The sequence below is a fragment of the Lytechinus pictus genome, chromosome 15 (genome assembly GCF_037042905.1).
Source record: "Lytechinus pictus isolate F3 Inbred chromosome 15, Lp3.0, whole genome shotgun sequence".
Classification (NCBI taxonomy): Eukaryota; Metazoa; Echinodermata; class Echinoidea; order Temnopleuroida; family Toxopneustidae; genus Lytechinus; species Lytechinus pictus.
The window spans coordinates 1,299,265-1,320,560 of record NC_087259.1 but is presented as its reverse complement, the minus strand read 5'-3'; the positions used below and the strand labels follow the sequence as shown (position 1 = coordinate 1,320,560).

The 21,296-nt window shown below is 35.2% G+C and overlaps 1 protein-coding gene across 1 annotated transcript in view; it reads left to right on the top strand.

The window, feature by feature from the left end:
* The first annotated feature begins 7,329 nt into the window (after positions 1–7,329).
* LOC135156829 (uncharacterized) overlaps positions 7,330–21,296 on the top strand; it is a 31,348-nt gene continuing 17,381 nt past the window's right edge. The window contains exons 1-2 of the mRNA XM_064110445.1: positions 7,330–7,618; positions 10,529–10,707. Coding sequence (XP_063966515.1) covers positions 7,511–7,618; positions 10,529–10,707 — 287 coding nt within the window. The 5' untranslated portion in view covers positions 7,330–7,510. The remainder of the gene's footprint in view (positions 7,619–10,528; positions 10,708–21,296) is intronic.

Below are 21,296 nucleotides of genomic sequence, written 5' to 3'. Positions count from 1 at the left end.
CCCCCAAGCAAAAGTATTCGTTCGGACCTTACCTCTATGGTAAAAAAACACTGGCGGATCCAGGGGGGGGCACAGCCGGCCCGTGCCCCCTCCCCTTTTAAGAGGCACAATCAAAATGTGTAATGCAGGGGCGGATCCAGCCTTCGTCAATAGGGAGGGGGGCAGAATTTTTTCAGCCATATTTTCCCCGATCGGCCGCTCGAACATGTTTTTGTTTTTGTTTTTTTTTAATGTTTTTTGAAGGAGTAGTCGTAATAGTTACTTATTAGCTTTATTCGTATAAATCAACATAAATATATAATATCATAATCCTTATTTATATAATGCGAGCACGATGCGCGAGCAATTTTTTAAATAAAATTTTATGTATTTTTTTCCTAAAATTTGGACATTCTAGGCAATGTTTGTTATCCTGAAAAAAGATGTGTATGCAAATATACGAATGGACAATTTTAATCAATATTTGTAATCGTGCACAGATAAAATTCGAGATTTAGACCTAAAAACTGAACACGGCGCTTCATGTTTTGTAAATTATGAAAACGATGAGTAATGGGGGATCTTCCTACATTAATAATGCGAGCACAAATCGCGTGCAGATGCACGCGCGTTTTTCAGATTTAATCCAAGAATCTAGGCATTCTAAATACATCTTTTATCATGAAAATCAAAGCGAGCACGAAGCGCGAGCATGAAATATTTGATATCCCGATCTAAAAAAAAAGGTCAATTTCAGCTCTCTTCATGTACTTTGTAGGAAAATTGTGAGGTGGATATGGATCGCATTTAATAAAGAGCTGATATTTTTCATTATTATTATTTTGAGTTTTGACATAGGACCGGGACATCCTTAGGACATGTCATCATATGAAAACAATGACTATCTTTCGATTCCTCTTGCTAAGCGCGAGATGAAACAAAAGGGGCAATTTAATTATTAAATTGATATCTTATATTGACCATACATAACTCGCCATCAAAATGCGAGCGTGCACCGCTAGCTGATACGTTTTGACAATCAGACCTGAAAAGGGATATTTTGAAAACTTTATGGAATACACGAAAATAATCAGTACCTGATAAATCAAAATTTGCGAGCGCGCAGTGCGAGCAGAAAATGTTAATATTCAGACCATAAAACTGACATTTTCACAGAGCACTTTATAAAAATCAATTTGTAAAACCTCGGTCACATTTGCTCTACGGCGGCCGTACGGCAATTCGAAAACAGCCGTTTTTATTCATTTTTATTTCAAACCAGCTATTTGTAGCTGGTAAAAAAATGTTATAGCGACTGTTTTCGATTCGCCGTACGGCCGCCGTAGAGCAAATGTGACCAGGTATAAATCACACAAAATAATGAAAGTTCGATTTCCGAGGTGAAATATGCTTTGTACATTTACTTCCAAACTTGACATTTAAGCTTCATATTGAACAATTTATGTAAATCACCTAATAGGCAATGTGAGCGCGAAGCGCGAGCAAAAATTTCATTTATTGACATGAAAGATTTTTTTTTTTCCAAGTCTTCCCCTCATTTTATTTACTCATCTTTCTCCTCCTCCTTTTCTCCTCTCTTTTCCCTTTTTTCTTCATTTATTTTTGGCTCCGCCAGTAGGGGGAGGGGGATCCGCCTATGTAATGTAAATATGCCATTAGTGAGCATCCCCCCCCCCTTGGAAAGCGAGGACCCTTTTTTGTGGACGAAATGACCTTAAATTTGTGATGAAAACCTTTTTTTTGCCTGTCAAATTTTCCTCGGGAAAATGTGTACCTTCCTATATTTCTTCCTTAAATTAGGGATTTGTGAGGTGTCAAGTTCTTTTTTTTTATTCACACAGTATAAAAAAAAAATTCATCACTTTATGAAAACTAATTTTGCTTAGTACCTTGTGTTCATCAATCCTGGTGCTCACAATGTCTGCTTAATGAGATAAATAATCATGTTCAAGGGGATTAAATGGTTAAAAAACATCCCGTTTTCAAGTCAATATACACATTATATTTCCTCGCACTTTGACATGTGCTTCTCTTCATGAGTAGGCCTGCTTTAAGTGATTGCCCCCCTTTTAAGGTCTGAATATAATACATTCCTAGTCCGTGCTTACGTTCGCGTTAGTCTGCTCTTCATGAATTCCTAAAAACAGTCCTTAAAATGCTCCTTATTGGTCTGAACATCAAAAATTTTCAGCCGAGTCGCGCTTCGCGCTCGCATGGAATGCGTATGGTCTTAATGAATTCCTACAACAAACAATCCTTAGAATGCTCCTTTTCTGGTCTGAATTTCAGACATTTCTGGCTCGTGCTTCGCGCACGCACACTCTAAAAATTCGAATGTTAAATCAACAATTGAAAGGTTGGAGGAGTGACAACCTTTTCCAAATGTTACATCCAACCTTGTATAAAGCTGAATCCAACATTTTAAGTGTTGGGTAGAACCATTTAAAGTGGTAAATGCAACATTTAGAAAATGCTGTCACTCCTCCAACCTTTAAAATGTTTAGTTATCATTTCTTTTTTTAGAGTGCAATGGTTTTTAGTTGACTATGGTGAGATATGTATGCTCATGAATTCCTAAAAAATTGTCCCTAATTGAATGTCTCTGTTGGGATCAATACACACACAAAATTTCAGCTCGCGCTTCGCGCTCGCTTTGTTTGTTGAGTGAGACAGGTATGCATCATGATAAAAAAAATCTTTTAGTTATAAATACCCCCTTCAAAATTCAGCTCGCGCTCGCGTTATATGTTTAGTGAGATACATATCCGTTTAATGGCACAGTCCTAAAATGTCTCTAGTAGGTCCGTATACCTGGCTATCAGCTCGCTTTGCGCGCCCACTAAAGGGGCTTTCACAATTGCTCGTTCGATCGTTTGCGATCATTTGGTCACAATACATGTTGCACAGAATCGCAACGGTTGTAAGCAGTCGCACCACCTATTGTGAAAGGGGCTTAAGTGACTCAAATTTTTTGCTAGTGCCCCCCAATGCCGTGACCCACGGCACGCCACTGCTGTCAGTGCTTTAAGGTCATGGACACTTTTACATGGTATAGACCTAACTGTAAAGAATTCTCATTTAATTGACAAGAGATATAACTTCACCCTTGTAAAATCTGTAAATTGGGAAGTAAATTTCAATGCCCTATTGTTCTAAAGGGAATATTTGTAACAATCTTTGTTGATCAAGCGGCCTTAATGAATTAGTTTGGTTTATTCGATTGCATGCCCTCTGGAAATTAACAAAAATAGACACGAGATGGTGGATATAGCGAAATTTATATGTCACAAGACTTTTTAATATAAAAATCTGTTTTTGTGATAGATTTTGACGTGATATTGAAAAAAATGATAACACATTTCATCCTCTTCCTTTTTGGTCGTGAAATGTTTTTTGGGTCCATGGCCCCCAAGCCCCCACCCCATCTGTGCGCCAGTGGCTACGCCACTGATATATTCGGCATGTCCCAGGGCCCTGAGAACAATTTTTTGTAGTGGGGGTTCTGACATGGGCTGAAATCTCTCCTCAAAGGTGCATGGGGGGCGGCACAAGAGAGTTTTCCATATTGTTCTTTTTTATACAACAAGTACATATGAATATAAATATATATATGTATATGACAGTCAATTCTTAGCTTTATTCTTATCAAAGAACGTAATTAAATAGTGCGAGCGCAAAGCACAAGTTAAAATTTTATGAAATTTCATGTATTTTGTCCTAAAAATTGAGAACATTTTATGCCATTTCTGTGGTCTTGAACAAGATTTCGATGTGACAAATATAACGGGAACTGTCATTAAAGAAAACTGTTTGCAGTTATCCATAAAGACGATACGTATTTCAACAATCAAATAATGCGAGCGTGAAGTGCGAGTTGAAAATTTTGATATTCCAACCTAAAAACTGGACATTCTAAGCACATTTTGTAATCAAAAACAGGATAACTATACAATTGATGCAAGCGGAAACAAAACTGAGATCTCAGACTTAAAAACGGGATATTCCAAACACTTTTCTAATCATGATCAGGATAGGTATATAACTATACAATTATTGATGCGAGCTCGAAGCGTGAGCGGAAACATAATTGAGATTTCAGACCTAAAAACGGAACACTCTATTCATGTTTTGTAAATTAGGAACTTGAGGGTGGGTAATTGGGCATCATCCTACATTAATAATGTGAGCGCGAAACGCAAGCAGAAAAGTTTGGATATTCTTTTCTAAAATTTGATTATTTAAAGGTCAAGTCCATGCCAGGAAAATTTTGATTAGAATAAATAGAGAAAAATCAGACAAGCATAATGCAGAAAATTTCATCAAAATCGGATGTAAAATGAGAAAGTGATGATATTTTAAAGTTTCTTTATTTTTTGACAAAACGGTGATATGCACAATTCAATGACGTGCAATTGAGACAGACGATGATGTCCCTCGCTCACTATTTCTTTTGTTTTTTATTGTTTGATTTATACAATTTTTCATTTTTTTACAGATTTGACAATAAGGACCAACTTGACTGAAACTATAGTACTTAACAATGCCAATTCCACATGTTCAGGGAGGAATTAATTGTTGTTTCATTTGACCGAGAAGAAAATTAGAATATTTCATATTGCATATAATAAAATACAAAAGAAATAGTGAGTGGATGACGTCATCAGTCTCCTCATTAGCATACTGAATAGGATGTGCATATAACTGTTTTGAGAAATTAAGCGAAACTTTAAAATGTCATAACTTTCTTATTTTGCATCCGATTTTGATGATTTTTCAGTGTTATGCTTGTTGGATTTTCTCTTTTTATTCAAATTTAACTTTTAGTTGGGGTGGACTTGTCCTTTAGCACGTTTTAAATAAAAAAAAGCTGCGTATCTGCATTTTTTTTTAATTATGAAAATAAATCATGCAAGTGCGAAGCGCGAGCTGGAAAATTTGATATTCTGATCTGAAAAGGGGTGAATTTAAGCACTACTTTGCAGGGGGGTTCTTACAAAACGTCTCTCATTTTCATTACATTTCTTTCATTTATCATACCTACCAGATTTCAGGGGGTGCTGCCTATGAAAAAAAAAACACGCAGCACCAGCGGCGTACCCAGGATTTTCCTAAAGGGTGGGGGCAATGATTTTTTGGAGGATATTTCGTCCGCGAAAAAAATTGACAAGCCAAAAAAAAGTCTTAAACCACAAATAAAGGATTTCGTACCAGAAAAAAAAATTCACAAGCAAAAACAAAAATGGCATGTGCCTGTCCGAAAATGGAACGAAATACATTGTCAGCTATCTAATCCATTTTAGATTTTGAGTTAATTGCGTTATGGATCTCTTAAATAACAATTTTAGAAAGAAAAATGAGGAAAGTTGTGCTAGTGGTTGCAGTCCTACTGCTTTTACGAGATTAGGGCTGCGTTTATGCGACCTCAAGCCAGAATCATGATTTGAATCATGATTTGAATCATGATTCAAAACACAAACATGAATCACGATGTCAGAATCAGCGTTTAGACGACCTTCATTACAATGCTGTTTCTCCTCAGATTCGGGCCAATCCAGTGCGCATCACTGGTGCGCAGTTTGACAGAGGAAGTTTTTCGCACGTGTTTCGGCTCTCGAAAAATATTTTGCTTCCAGAATTCAGTCTATACCTAATTTTGTTTACTTCTATAGGGTCCATATGCTTCTATTCATCTTGTTAGTTTATCCAAAATGGTGTTCGGAAGTGAATTTCAGCGTAGATCCAATTTAATATTAACACTCTATACTCAACAACAACTGAGATCATTGTCTGTCCAGTTAATTCATTCACTAGAACTTGAAGTTGAAGACATGACCAAAAAATGAAAAGTAGTGGACGATGCGATGACCAACACAGAACTTGAACATGACAAGAAATGCATGCAGAGTAACCATGTACATACAATGAGCATATAGAGAGCCTTGAGCTTGGCAAGAGTCAAACCGAAAGTAGCCCGACACAGTGAGGTCATATAATCATGATTCAAATCACGATATCGTTTATTCGAACATTTTCATACGTGATTCTGTAGAAACGTCTTTCCAAACGCCCCTTTTTTCGTAGTTCATGTTTGTGATTCTAATCATGATTATATTCAATTTCGACTAAACGCAATTGTGATTCTGCAGAATCGTGATTTGAATCATGATTCAGATCATGATTCTAGGGTGAAAAAGTGGCGGATAAACGCACCCTAGGCCTATCCCAGTATCTCTCTTCAACATTGAGTATTACAATAGTGTTGAGCGACCCAAATTGAGTCATTTAACTTCAATTATGTTTCACCGTTCTAAATTAAATCAATTTGAAAAATCCACTGAACCGACTCTGTCTCCTCATATCTGATTAGAAGGAAAACTATGATACCTTTGGTAACCTACTTAAAGGTCAAGTCCACCTCAGAAAAATGTTGATTTGAATCAGTAGAGAAAAATCAGACAAGCACAATGCTGAAAATTTCATCAAAATCGCCAAAATAAGAAAGTTATGACATTTCAAAGTTTCGCTTATTTTTCACAAAATAGTTATATGAACAAGTCAGTTACATCCAAATGAGAGAGTCGATGATGTCACTCACTCACTATTTCTTTTGTTTTTTATTGTTTGAATTATACAATATTTCAATTTTTACGAATTCGACAATTAGGACCTCCTTGCCTGAACCACAAAATGTTACTATGATGGAATTTCACGTGTTCAGGGAGGAATGAAACTTCATTTCACATGACAATGACGAGAAAATCAAAATATTTCATATTTCATATAATAAAATACAAAAGAAATAATGAGTGAGTGATGTCATCAATTCCCTCATTTGCATACCGACCGAGATGTGCATATAACTGTTTTGTGGAATGAAGCGAAACTTTAAAATGTCATAACTTTCTTATTTTACATCCGATTTTGATGAATTTTTCAGCGTTATGCTTGTTGGATTTTTCTCTTATTATTCAAATCAACTTTTTGCTGGGGTGGACTTGTCCTTTAAAGGACAAGTCCACCCCAAATATTTATCCCCTAACGTATATTTATCCCCTAACGAATGGCTTGCATGTACTGTTTTGAGTGGCGGATTACGATTGACAAACTTTTCAAATTCCACCCCCTTCTGTCTTCTCCTCTTTCTCTTTTCTTTCATTTAAAAAAAATGTTTTCTCCTTCTTTCCATTTCCCTTTCTTTTCCTTTCCCCTCTACGGTGATTCGGCTTCTTAAACAAACAGTCCTATTCATTGAAAGATAAATGAATCGATTGAGTGGTATAGTTGCGGAGCTTCTTTACAAACTTCCCTATAGTTATGCAAATCACATTTTGGGGTTCTTATACATAGAAAGGTTTCTCCCTCCCCCATCACGGAATGTAAATCAACAAGAGACTATTGGATATTCAACCGTATAACCCTTCGTACAAAGTTTGAAAGCTTCGATCATTTTGCGATTTCGTTCTGTTCCTCTGTCGTAATATCACATTATAAACTCATTGCCATAATAATCATGCCAACGGTACGTAGTTTCACAAGCGTTTCAAGATCGGATTTGCCCAATGACTTTATGGTTAATTTCATAAATCAGCTTGGGAAAAGCTTAAACCGTGATCCAGAGGTAAGTTAAGTTCTTTTTCTCATTTTTATGTTATTTCATTCACGTTCCTTATACGTATTTAGCCCAGTATTTAGATTAGATTTAGAATTAGAATTTATTTCAGTTCAAAAAATGATATAATCGAAGTAACGGTGCAAATACGTGTTCAAAATATTACATATAGTTCATTGACATTTCATAACAAATATTGAAGTTGAATTAACTGAACGAAGGGACTTAATTGCCAAGAAAAGCAGAGCTTGTAAAAAAGGCTAGTCCCTAAACTTAGTTCCAATACTAATTAACATAACCTATATAACAAGAGACGGACGGAAAACGAACTTCAAATACGTAATCTATAAAATACAAAAATAGAGCGAATAAGCGACAACAAAAAATGAAAAGCAATTTAGATAATAATAATGATAACGATAATAATGATAAATTTTAAGTAAAACTTATAAGAGGGAAAAGGGGAGGCAAATGAAAGAGGAAAGGCGAAAAGGGTGGTGCAAATAAAACAGAAAATGAAAAGAGGAACATGGCAGGTACACAGGTCATTAGGCACTGTAGTGACATTATTTAGAATATATAATATTTGACATATTTATTAATAGTTAAAGATTATATTTAACTACTTTTAGTTACAATTATTATGTTAGCTTGACTTGTTGGTGTGGAGTATTGAAAAATTAGCATCCTTTTAAGTTTGCGCTTGAAAATATTAATGCTTGGTGATTCTTTAACATGTTTAAAGTCATTGGACAGTGAATTATAATTGGTCCAAAAAGACGAAATAGTTTTTGCTAATAGAGTACGGGTTGTGGGTAGGTGATAACAATTACGTTGTCTCGTGAGGTAATCATGTATGGAGGAATTTTTACAGAACATATTTGAAAAAAAAATTGTGGGGAGATCATCTTGACTTAGTTTATACATAAATTGGGCGAGTTGGAAAATATATAAATCATTCACTTTCAGAATATTATTTTGGAAAAAAAAGTCATCTGTGTGTGATCTGAAATTAGTTTGAAAAATTATTCTAAGGGCCTTCTTCTGCAGCAGCAGACTCCTTTGTAATCAGTGGCGTACCTAGGATTTTTAACAGGGGGGGGGGGCAAAACCGTCCGCCAAAAAATTTGACAAGCAAAAAAAAAAAAAAAAGGTCTTCAATCACAAATGAAGGATTTCGTACGAGAAAAAAATTTGACAAGTAAAAAAAAAAAAAAAAAAGTCTTCAATCACAAATGAAGGATTTCGTACCAGAAAAAAAATTGACAAGCAAAAAAAAAAAAAAAAAGATCTTCAATCACAAATGAAGGATTTCGTACCAGAAAAAAATTTGACAAGCAAAAAAAAAGAAAAAAAAAAGGTCTTCAAGCTCGTCAGGAGGGGCAATAAAGGTCTTCAAGCTCGTCAGGGGGGGGGGCAGGGATACGTCCTTTGCATGGGTTTTTGCTCGTCAGGGGGGGGGGCAGGGATACGTCCTTTGCATGGGTTTTGGCTCGCCAGGGGGCAGACTGCCCCCTCTGCCCCCCCCCCCCCCGTAGGTACGCTAGTGCTTGTAATTGTGTTTGGATTGCACAAACCCATAAACTAATTTGTTTACGATCGACATTGTCTATGAAGTTAGGGTGTATGTTTTTTCAAAGTCAATTATAAACAAGGCAATATGGATTTGACTAGGAGAATGCTGCCACGTCATTTTATTCTGATCAGACTGTCAGGTGTCCCGGTCAGAGAGCAAAAATTAAATAAATAGATAAATAGATAATTCAGATTCAGATTCAGATTCAGATATTTTTATTGTCCAATTGCAATCAAATACAAATGGAAATTCAATTTGTTCGCACAAAATAATTTAGAATATTACATGATACACACAGAAGATTACACGATACATATATTAAACATTATACAAATCAACAAGAAAAGATAAGAGAAAGTAAGATAAAGGCAGTGGGGTAACATAATTTCAAGTATGGCTATTAAATGCACGAATCGAAACTGGAACAAAAGAATTTACGAAGCGTGAGGTTCTGCCGGGAAGGGATCTCAGACGTTTGCCTGACCTCATCAAATTATAATATTTATGAAGGGCATGGTTCTCATTGGTCAGGATCTCTTTGGCTTTTTCAAGGACTCTACCTTCATTCTCGTCTACAAAGCACCCTTTTTCTTTAGATAAATAGATAAGTTAGTAAATAAATGAATGGATAAATAAATAAATAAAAAATCGAAAATGATTATCATCGTTTCAATTTAGTTAACCTTTTCTTTTTATACTGACAACGCTATTTCAACTGTTATTTCCTTCATTGATGTCAGAATTGTTTCGTTTTTTTATACATGCATCTATGTACATTAGTTTATCCAATTCTTGGAAGTTTTATACCAATAATGTGTGTTTTGTGTGAAAACTACACAATATTGGTTGAAAACTACCCAGAGTTGGATAAATTTGTAAACCAATTGTTGCCCAACATTTTAAGAGTGTATAACGTATGGAAAAGTTTATTGAAATTTATTAAATGACTATATAGAATGTCGCAAGAATTTTCTTTTAAAGAATTGTTGAGATTTTCCCCTTGACATACTTATGATGGGGTAGGGTGCCATACACATTTTTTGCTGACTTTTCAAATATTATTATTTAATTATGTATGTCTGACTTTTTAAAAGTGATTCTATTCCCCATACTGACCTGGGGCCCATTTCATAAAGGACTTACAACTGTTACAAATCTTGATTTTGATTGGCTGCTGAGCCCTGTTACCATGGTAGTTGTCATAATGGCAAAGTTACAACAGTTGTAAGTCCTTTATAAAACGGGACACTGGTTTGCTGTGTGGTAACGCAACTGCATTTAAAAATATTTCAATATAAACGAATATGTCAATATCTTTGGTATCGTATTTTTTTTCTTCATAGAGCGTTACGTTGCACATGTTCTGCGATCAGATGCTATGTCGGGGTACTACCAATGACCCAATGTGCTATGTTGAGATCTTCAATACTTGTGGACATGGTGAACCTGATGAGATACGTCAGAAGGTGATAGGGATCAGTGACTTTCTTAAGACTTCACTTAAGATCACTGATGGCGAGATGTAAGTTAGATTGTTGGTAATGGGAAGGGGACCATGCAGGGCCATTTAAGGGGGGGCTAACGTGAGGTCACTCCAGAGCCCCGTCTTACAAAGAGTTACGATTGATCCCATCAGTGTCATAATTTTTTTCTACAGCATTTGCAAAATGTCCTTATAAACAAAGGAGACCACACCAAATAGTCAAGAAATCAATTAATTTATGGATATTCATATCTAGAAAAAAATGAACAAACGTGCATTTTATATGTTGACTTTGCTGGCTTTCCATAGTTGCGATTGATCGGATCAATCCCAACTTTTTGTAAGACGGCTCCAGGTGTTTTAATCAACAGTTACATGAGCTTGTACAGTTTTTATGTAATGATATCCTCTTTTCTTTTTTTCTATCTATTTTACTTTCTATTACTTGTATATCAGGAATATTGTTTCTCACCTCCGCATCCTCTTATCGCCGTCTTTTCTCTGAGCATTGGTTAGAAAATTAAATTGTTCGTGGGTGGCGTAGGTGTCAGTGTATGGGGGTGGGGTGTCACACGAAGCTTTTGGGTGCTCATCCCCTCCATCTTTCTGGGAGAAACAGAAAGAGAAAGTAAAAATATAAGAAATGATGAATATTATATGTCAACCAGAATCTTAGTTCAGAATAATTCAATTCATTTCAATGCAAAAGTTTATTGATATAAAATCATGACATTGACCTAACATAACATAGTAACAATCAGTAGGCAAAATCATGGGATTCAAATTTTAACCTCCCCCCCCCAAAAAAAAAAAAAAAAAATCTTGGTGTTAAATAAGGTGTTAAATGCGAGGGAAAAAAGATCTATATATATATATATATAGATATACATTATACAATATGAATACATAATGCTATATACATATATTTCTATACATACATAATTATATGAATGCATGAATATACACACACAGATACTTCTATACAGATGTAAAACAATACATTTAAATATCCTTGGATATACCCCTACATGATATATATACACACTTATTGAATACTGACAATTAGTTGAAATAACACAGCAAAAAATGTGGTGTTAACCGGTGTACATAGAGGACCACACCAGTTATTTTACACCGGTATTGACAGTATTAGTTTAACACCTATAGGTGTTATTACAACACCTTTGGTTGCTACATTTGCACACTTTGGTGTTATGTTAAATCTCCAGGGTGTAATTTTGACACCTCATGGTGTGGTCCTCTTTTAACACCAACTGGTGTCAGTTTTAACACCACAGTTTTTACAGTGAACAAATAGGCCTATACGTCGGAAGTCTGAAAACTGCACAGAGAATACATACTTTAAAGCCGGCTTTAAAGAAAGAAAGAAAAAAAGGTATATGTGTACACATTTTTTCTTGTTCTTTTAAGCACCAATCCCCTGTTCTCTCAATCTCTCAACGTACATGTCACTGATTCGGACAACACAGAATTTGCTGATATCGATGTTATTGCTACCTAATATCAATTGGAATTCGTTTTTGTTAGTTATTCTCAAACTCCGGCAGCACATCCTTTAACTTGTTATTTAATAAATAATTCATTTCGGGGTTCTTCGAGGGCCTTACAGTGTGCAGTGAAATGGTATTCACCCTCTACAGAAGTCGTACAAACAGGGCATATTATACAGATATGGCCTACCTAGAGTTTGAATATAACATTTCCTCTCCCTGACGGAGTTATATTTTTCCCAAGGGATTATATTTTGCACGAAGCGCGCAGCGCTGAGGGAAAATATTATCCCGAGGGAAAAATATAGCTTCGGAGGGGAGTTGAAATGTTATTTATTAAAACGATAGACCAGGCAATATCTGTTATATTATATAGTCTATGTGGATTCGCCATCAGAATTGCATTCATCATCTGGCTCAAACCCGAAATTCTTGCTACAGCTCTAATCCATCTACGTCATAATATATTTTTTTTTGAAAATACATCAAGCGCGTACTTCATGCAATCGACGCGTTAACATTAGCGCGTACATCAATAACTACCTTGTTACGCAACTTGTATGCAGCGAGTGACGTCACCTTAGTGAATATAACGCCGCAATTGACAATACAACGCAGTATATTCCCTGAGGTGACGTCAAAACCTAGAATATAACAAATGCGATCCTCGCAGTTATGGTCACGTGATTGTGTATTGACCTATCACTGATTCGAATCTACATAACCTATGTAATATAATATCCTATCTGCTCTTTACATATTATATTGTTGTCTTCTGTGTAATCATTCAGCCTATTGTAAAGAATTCTGGCAAAGAGCTTGCCCAGACAACTCGTTAGAAAGATACTTATACTTAAAGTTATTAGGGTTATCGACTGACCCTGATTTAAATATTAGCTTAATCAAGTTCAACCTCCAAACTCTCTGGATAAATTCCCGTTTTTTAAATTGCAATAAAATGTTTGTTATTACGTCAACATCAAAATTACAGAAGATGATAAGCATTTTATTCAGGATATTATCCATGTTATCGGGCCCACAGGATTTGTTCTTTTCGGTGATTTTATGGCATTCAATATACTTCTTGTTTTATTACATTAAAATTTAAAACATTAATTTGTTATCCCTAAACGTAGGATCTGACTGGATGTTTTTACCTTGTTCAGTATACTGGTTTTCATAATTCGTGTTCATTAATTGTTTTATGTAGTCATACCATTCAACAGGGGATATATTTGAACTGGTTTTCCTTTCTTGTTTGTATTTTAAAATATCCACTAGGTTCCAGAAACTAGCTGTATCTTTGCTCTCTAAGTTATTTATTTTCTCTTATTCCTTTTGTAGTTTATATATACTTTTACGTGTCTCTTTTAAATGCTTTCCTTTCATGTAGGATTTTTAGTCTTAATTCTGTGTCCCAGTTTCAGTTTCCTACAGTAACTCTTAATCAATCTTATTTTATTTTTGCGTTCAGGATCAAACCATGGTTTGTTTTTCATTTTATTGTGCATCTTTTTTTCTCTTACTTCTTGAAATACCCCAGCTGCCTTTTGAAGCATATTTGTAAAACGATTCACACTCTGATCAATTTCGTCTTTTTGATAATTACACATGTTTATTTCGGGTATATCCCTAATAAGGAGGTCTATTTCGTTAAATTCTGATCTGCTCAGATTATTCTTAAACGTTCTTTTTGCATTTTAGACCATTTCATTACTGGTAAATCATATATTTCAATATCGCATTTTATTGAAAAAAATAATGTCTGTAGTGTGGCTATAACTTGGCAGTGATCAGAAAATAAAGGTTGGAAATCAGTTTCCTCAAAAGTAAAAAAGGATTGCAAGAGAGACTCGCTACATATTAAATAATCAACGATGGACGATCCGTGTTTATTAAAGAAGGTATATCTTCCCCAGTGTTCTCCAATTGAGTGTTCAAAGTTGTGCGCTCACGCACAAATCTATAATTTGTCTCCCACAACTATTTGTCGCTTGTTTAATTAATATACGCCTGAGGGTATTTCGCCTTGGGAGTATTTCATCAGGAATATAAGTATTTTGCAAGTATAATCTATGGATTCGGCATGTAATCAAAGTAATTCCTATTTATGTGAGCGTTTAAACTGATCCCTCATTATCATTTTATCTCCTTTTTTTGTCCATTTTGTTATGTTTTTTTCCCCAAATTGTCAAATATTTCTTTGTTTTTCCCAGTTCTCGCTATAAAAATATAGTTTGCGGGAGCGATGTATATAAAACATAAAAATATATTGCCCTCTAGTCCAAAGAAACGTTTATCCGGCCGTAACCAGATGTGTTCACTGCATGTCATATCCACAGTATTTTACCCCTCTCGTAATAATCGAATGCTTTATGTATATCCCCAACCCCCCTCTCGCGCTTCGATTGACAGAGGTACAATTCCCAAAATATATATAGTCATCGAGTGATAATCCGGGTGATAATGGTTCGTTTCTTTTGTGTTTCACACAGAAATATAATATCTGCCGTAAGCCTACTTCGAAAATCAATCTCATCAAGTTTAGAGAAACGTTGTCCGTCTATCCGTTGAAACAGACCGTTGACATTCCGTGAGCCAATAGTTAGTTGTTTGGATATTTTTGTACCCACTTTGATTATGATAAGATGTACCAGAAGTGATATATATATATTACATTTATCTTATCTTGTTTCTTATTTAAAACATATTATGAGCTAAAGTACATAAACGGATAATGTAAGCGAGTATTCCATAAAACATCAACGAAGATATGCATACTCCCTCAAACTAAACGAGACATGCAGTCAGAGCCAATAATTATATAGGGGTTTCCTTTTTAACATCGGGTACAATCAAACATTACTCTAATGAGAATAATGATATAAAACAATGATATAACAAAATATTTACATGAGTAGAAACGCCATCTGATATCTTCAATAATATAGTAGTTAAATAGATTCCCGAAACATTCCAGCCAAAGCCACTAGAGGGGAGAAATTCCTCTTTTTTCTTAGACGTTTGTCCCAAATGACGACAATGATTTATAAAACAAATGACAAGTGCAAAACTTTATAGGACATATTCAATGATGTGACATTGCATGACACACATTTTACACAGTATGAGCTAAATTAAATTGAAAATGAGAGAGAGAGTGTGTGTGAGAGAGAGAGAGAGAGGGGGGGGGGAGAAGAAGAAGAAGAAGAGAGAGGGTGGGGGGGAGGAAAAAGCATCATAGAACAACTTGATCACAATCGATTTCAAGAATGTTGACCTGGACAAGTAAAATTGCATCATTTCTCTTTTAAGTATCGAAGACCTAAAGTATGGGGTCTATGGAGACTTGTTTAAAGGGATAGAGTTAAATTCACAGAGCAAAATGCTGATAATTTCATCAAAATCGGATAACAAATAACGAAGTTATTAAATTTTATCAATATTTTGTGAAAACAGTCATAATGCACATCGTCATGGATATTTATTAGGTGGGCTGATGGTGTTACATCCCTACTTTCCCTTTTCTTATGTTATTACAGGAAATCATAATTCTTTCTTTTTTTTTTCATGCAAGTGTAAATGATGTGTCTCCATTATGATGAAATAAGTTGTGGCAATAAATAACTAATGCACATAATCAGTTGTCAATCCAATTGTTTTAGTTCTTGGTAAACAATTTTTGAATAAACCTAATTTCATATAACAAAATACAAAAGAACAAGTGGGGATATGACATCTTCAGCCCACCTAATGAATATTTATGAAGACATGCCAAGAACTGTTTCACCGGAGTAATGCAAATCTTTAAAATTCAATAACTTTGTTATCCGATTTTGATGAATTTTTTAGCATTTTGTTTCGTGAATTTTACTCTATTTATTTAGATATAAATATTTTTAGAAAAGTAAAGAGGAATGTAACTGAAAGTTGGTGTGGTTTATGGCGTCAGAAAGATAAAATTTCTCAAGATGCCAAGGTAGCATCCATTGGATTCTTAATATGCACTCTCAAACATAACCTTTGCATCAATTCATATTATACCTCACTTGTTTGTATGGTATGTTCCGCAATGTGTGTCTTACTTCATGTACATTTTGTAAGGCAATTTGACCTTTTATGACCTTAAATGACCTTTAACTGACCTTTGCTTAATTAAATGCCCAGTAATCCATATATTTGCATTTGATTTTTCATGAGCTTTAAATTGATACCAAACATGACATGTTCATTCCGTAAAATATTAAAATCACATTTTAAGAGGTATGTAAAAAAGTGGGCGTGGCCTCTGACGTCAATAAATAAAAATGCACAAGGGTGCTCAGGTGGCACCCGTCTGATTCTTGAAGTAGACACCGTATACTATACAACTTCCAGAAAAAAATGCAGTCATACCCAACTTGACGGTTATTATGTTGGGGTTCTACTTGACTAGCAGTCCAACTTGACGGTTATGTTAATTTGGGGTTCTACTTAACTAATTCCAAGTTTCCTTCTCATTCCCATTTCCATTTGACGTAGATTTTGATTTCACTTTTTCACTTTCTAGTGGCATTTCTTGTTCTATATCGTTCGAATTAACATTATTACTCACAGCTGCATGGATCCATGGTTTGGCTACTACTAATTCGGAAAGCGAAACTTCTTTCGTGGGCTATTGTTCTGTCTTTATCATTCAAATTCTCTTCTCATGTTTTCTGTGGATTGTTCTTGTTCAAATAGTCTTGCTACCAGTTTTACATTCTTCATTTCACAGCCTATATAGTTGTTGCATTGCAACTCTTCCATTTCTTTCGCACGATTTCTGTAATCCTATTCTGGTGATCAGCTAAAAGTTTACTGTTTGTTTTCTCTTGACTGTGGTTCTTTTTTCAAGTCATTTTTTTCTCTTTTTCTTTTAATTGACTTTTCACCAGCTGTACTGACGGTGTTGATTCTAGCTTCTCGTTTAACAGCACTATTTTTTCAATTGCATTGTAATTGTCTTCATTACACTTGGCCTGCTGCTGGGTGATTTCATGGGACAGTGATTTTGCGAGGTTTACGATAGACGATATTCCCGGCCGACCTTTCGTTGGAAGAACGCGAACGCCTATTTACGACGTTAGTTGATTTTAGAAGAGACTTTTGGGCCCGTCGTCATGGTCTTAAAACTCTGTCCTGCAATGCAAATTGTGTGACATGAGATTTTTTTTCGTTTCGCATCTGGAACGGAAACATTCAATTTGCGTTTCGTGTGCAAAATTCTGGTTGCTACTATGGTAACAGCGATATATCCGATTTAGGACGACTTTCCAAATCCACATTTGGTTCCTCCCAGAGCTCGAGAGGCCGCCCGGGTAGTCTAGTTCTAGACGATATTAAACGAATTTATTTGCACCGATATATACGTTCTATTCCGTGCGTACGCCCAGCCGAGTGTGCGCGCAAAACCGAGAACCTGTACTCCGAGGAAATATCGTCTAGATCAGTTGCTCAGCGGTGACGTCAGAGGTCAAAGGTCAACGGACGAGTGCTCATGAATATGCATGAGTTACTTGTCAATCTCGCTGCGCCGAACAGTGCAACGTTGTTTACGTTTTGCACACTCGTTATCAGCTGTGTGCATACATTGTGCACGTGGGATTGATGTAGTAGATCTATGCAGGGACGTGAGCGTCCGTGATCTATGTGATGTGAATACATGTACATGTATCATACGACAGTTTAAGATAGTTCATTACTTTTAAGGCTACAAATAGACATTTCATTGTTGGGAAATTACTGTTACATGCATAATAGTTATTTCACTCTATGTGCATATCTTGGTTAAATCTGTGGGTATGATGTTACCATCATGATATATGAAAGAAGGTGCTAATGTACCAAACTTCAAACTTCAAAACAATACAGACTAGTTTTTCCACTTTACTCAGATGGAATAATTAATGTACATGTTTGAATGATATATTTTATATTCTTCTTCATCTACACATGTAATTACATAAAGGCATTTTGTCTTAGTATGGGTATTGAAAATTTAGACTCATACAATGTAATTAAAGTCTCATTCTTGTGAATGGATCACATCACGGTACATTTTACTGTGGGCACTTGTAAATATATCATTTTCAAAGTCTTCTTCACACATTTCACTGTCAAAGACATGGGTGTCGATCACCGGGGGGGGGGGGGGGATGGGGGGATATATCCCCCCTAATATTTCAAGTGGGGGGATGGCCTGTATTATCATCCCCCCAATAATTTAGGGTAGAAAAATTAAATAATGATGATCAAAAATGAAAAAGTATGATCATGATAATTATAGTGATGATTATAGTATGCCATCAATCAGTTTGTTTCCGTCGCAATGTGTGTATATTGTTATTAAATAAGAACATTCTTTTCCAGGACTTTAAAACAGATGGGTGGAGGTTCAAGATGACAAAAATTTAAATGTTTATGTATATGATATTTTTTAACACATGACATAAAAGGACCCCGATGAACTAAAAACAACTTTTGTTGATAGGGTGTTCTATCCCACCAGGCATTGGTGAATAAATACATTTTAATAAATCAATTAATTCAAAAGGGTGGGAAAATAAACGGGTGGAAAAATAAACGGGAGTAAACAGGGAAAACCCCATGGACGTAAATCCCAGAGGGCCGCAATTTTGAAAAAGTACAAATAACTTTTCTCAGATTTACCCCTCCCCACATCCAAGTGCATGATGTTTGTTCCATTTAATCTACAACCCTTTTGAATATCATTTCATTTTTGAAGTTATGTAAAATAAGTAAATCGCCAGGGATCGCTGTCATAAAAAGTTATTTGCAATGAGGTCTGACATGAGGCGAAAGATTTTCGGACATTATTGAGACTACCTGAAATAGATGTTGTTCTATTTCACCTTTTTCTTATTCATTCCCAGAAAATTCAGAGAAAAAGAAAAATACCTTTGCGTTTCTATAGAGTATAGGCTTATCACTTCATTTATTTGCCTGGTTATACACACTTTACCGATGTATGTCATGGTAGTTATATATATTAAGTTCGGCATTCAGTAACTTGAACAAGAAAATATACCAAAAGCAAGATGTGCACAAAACGAAAGTCACCCCTACTTGTATATCCAAATACCTTGACTTGAACGATAACTTTTGGTCAATAATATTTTGCAGGAGAGCATCGATGTCCTCATTATCTATCTATGTGGAAATGAGGTGCCTATAGTCATGAAAGAGTGAGCCCACATCAAATGCAAAAATTTCACTTTAAAAAAAGTCATAATGGTCGTTTGGTGATCAGTAGCTCATATATGGTGCCTTTGTTGTATGCGGTTGGATGTAATTGATATTAAAACATTTTATCATGTGACCCCATCAGATACCTCTCATGAAAATATTGAGGTTCAGTGAGCTCAATATAATATGATCATATTTTTACAATTTTTTTAATAAGTGAAATCAATTGATGGTTTCAGAAAGAATAATCATTCATTCTCTCTAAAGCGGATATGAGGATATGAACATCGGATGTTTTTTTCATGTTATTCTTGTTATTGTTATGGACTTGAATAACTAAACTTGATTATTTTTTTCTTATTTTGGCAAAAAGAAATATCTTTTGAGTTTGGAAAGGGATGGCAGTTTTACATTCTATATGAGCACACTCATGCGGTACGTAAATTTCATTTTAACACATAATGTACATTAGCTGATATTACACACTGATGGTTCAAGAAAATGTTGGAGAAATATCATAACATGACAGTTGAGTTTTGATTGTTTTAATGTTTGTTTTTGTTTCATGCACTTATAAAGTATTTAAAACATGTTAAAATCCAGGGTTAAAATCGTCTAAGGAATGACGGTAAGCCCGATGGCACACGAGAAGCCACACAGTTTGTAATTTGTGCTAGTCTTATATTTTTTGTCCGAATGTGCATTTTATCATGATCATGCATTAAGAAGAAAAAAGATATTGCCAGTCGGGTTAGATTTAAGAGAGAAGTTGTATACATCATGCTCAATAAACATATCACTTTGTACATGGTCCAGACAATTTTTGTCATTTTTCTTTCGTATGGGTTTATAATAAGCTTACTTGTAACACAAATTGAATTTAAAAAAAAATTATATAAGTAAAGTACACTGCAACAATCCCCTACTTTTCCCCTACGTCCAGTGAAGAAACGCTAGTTCATGCTTTTTGCATTAAGCAATTTCCAAGAACACCATGCATATCAACCACTCTCAAATGTCCTAACTTGTAATTTTAGTGGGGGTAATGTTGAAAGATCCCCATCCACAAGAACATTTGTGTCAATCACCCCCCCCCCCCCCAACCAAGCATACCGATCGACACCCATGGTCAGAGAGTATGACAAAAAGGGTTGAGAAGTACATGTACTTTGTACAGATTAGTACAGAGCTGTGAAAGGGATAAGGAAAACAGAATAAAAATCATTATTGATTTTTAAAAGTAGATTAATCTCACAAATGTGGATTTTGATGCGTGCATTAGATTTTGGAAGAAAATCTTTACAATTGTCCTTGGAACTTTTAGTTTATTTATTTACTTTACATGAACATGTAGATAATGCGTACAATTATTTTTGTTGTTCAGCTACATTATTATCTAGCTACAGGTAGCCAGGAAATGATATTGCCAATGATGTACATGAAGCCTCTTCGATAAAGACCCTGACCGGTGTAAAAACAATCATATATTAAAATAAAGGTAATGATTCTTCCAATAGTTAAAAATATTAAATAAAAATCAAAGAAACTACTCCTCCAAAGTACGCTTCGATTGAGCACCCCCATGTCGCCTGGAAATGATGACGTCACGTTGTGTCAGGAGGGTTGTGGTTCCATAGGTTTGTGTACAAAAGCATTGGGTATTTTCTTCCATTTCCATGTTATGAATCCATTTTTTTTTCGTTTTCAGATGAAAATGGCACTCAAAATTATTCACTGTTCAAATTGTTGTAAACCTACAACTATTCACTACTTTTTTGTGATTTCTTTGTTTGGCTCTTATTGGGCCTAAATTGCTATGTCAGGAAAAGTTATTATACATAATCTAAATGCAGATAGAATTGAAATTTGCGCCAAGTAAGCAGGAAATAA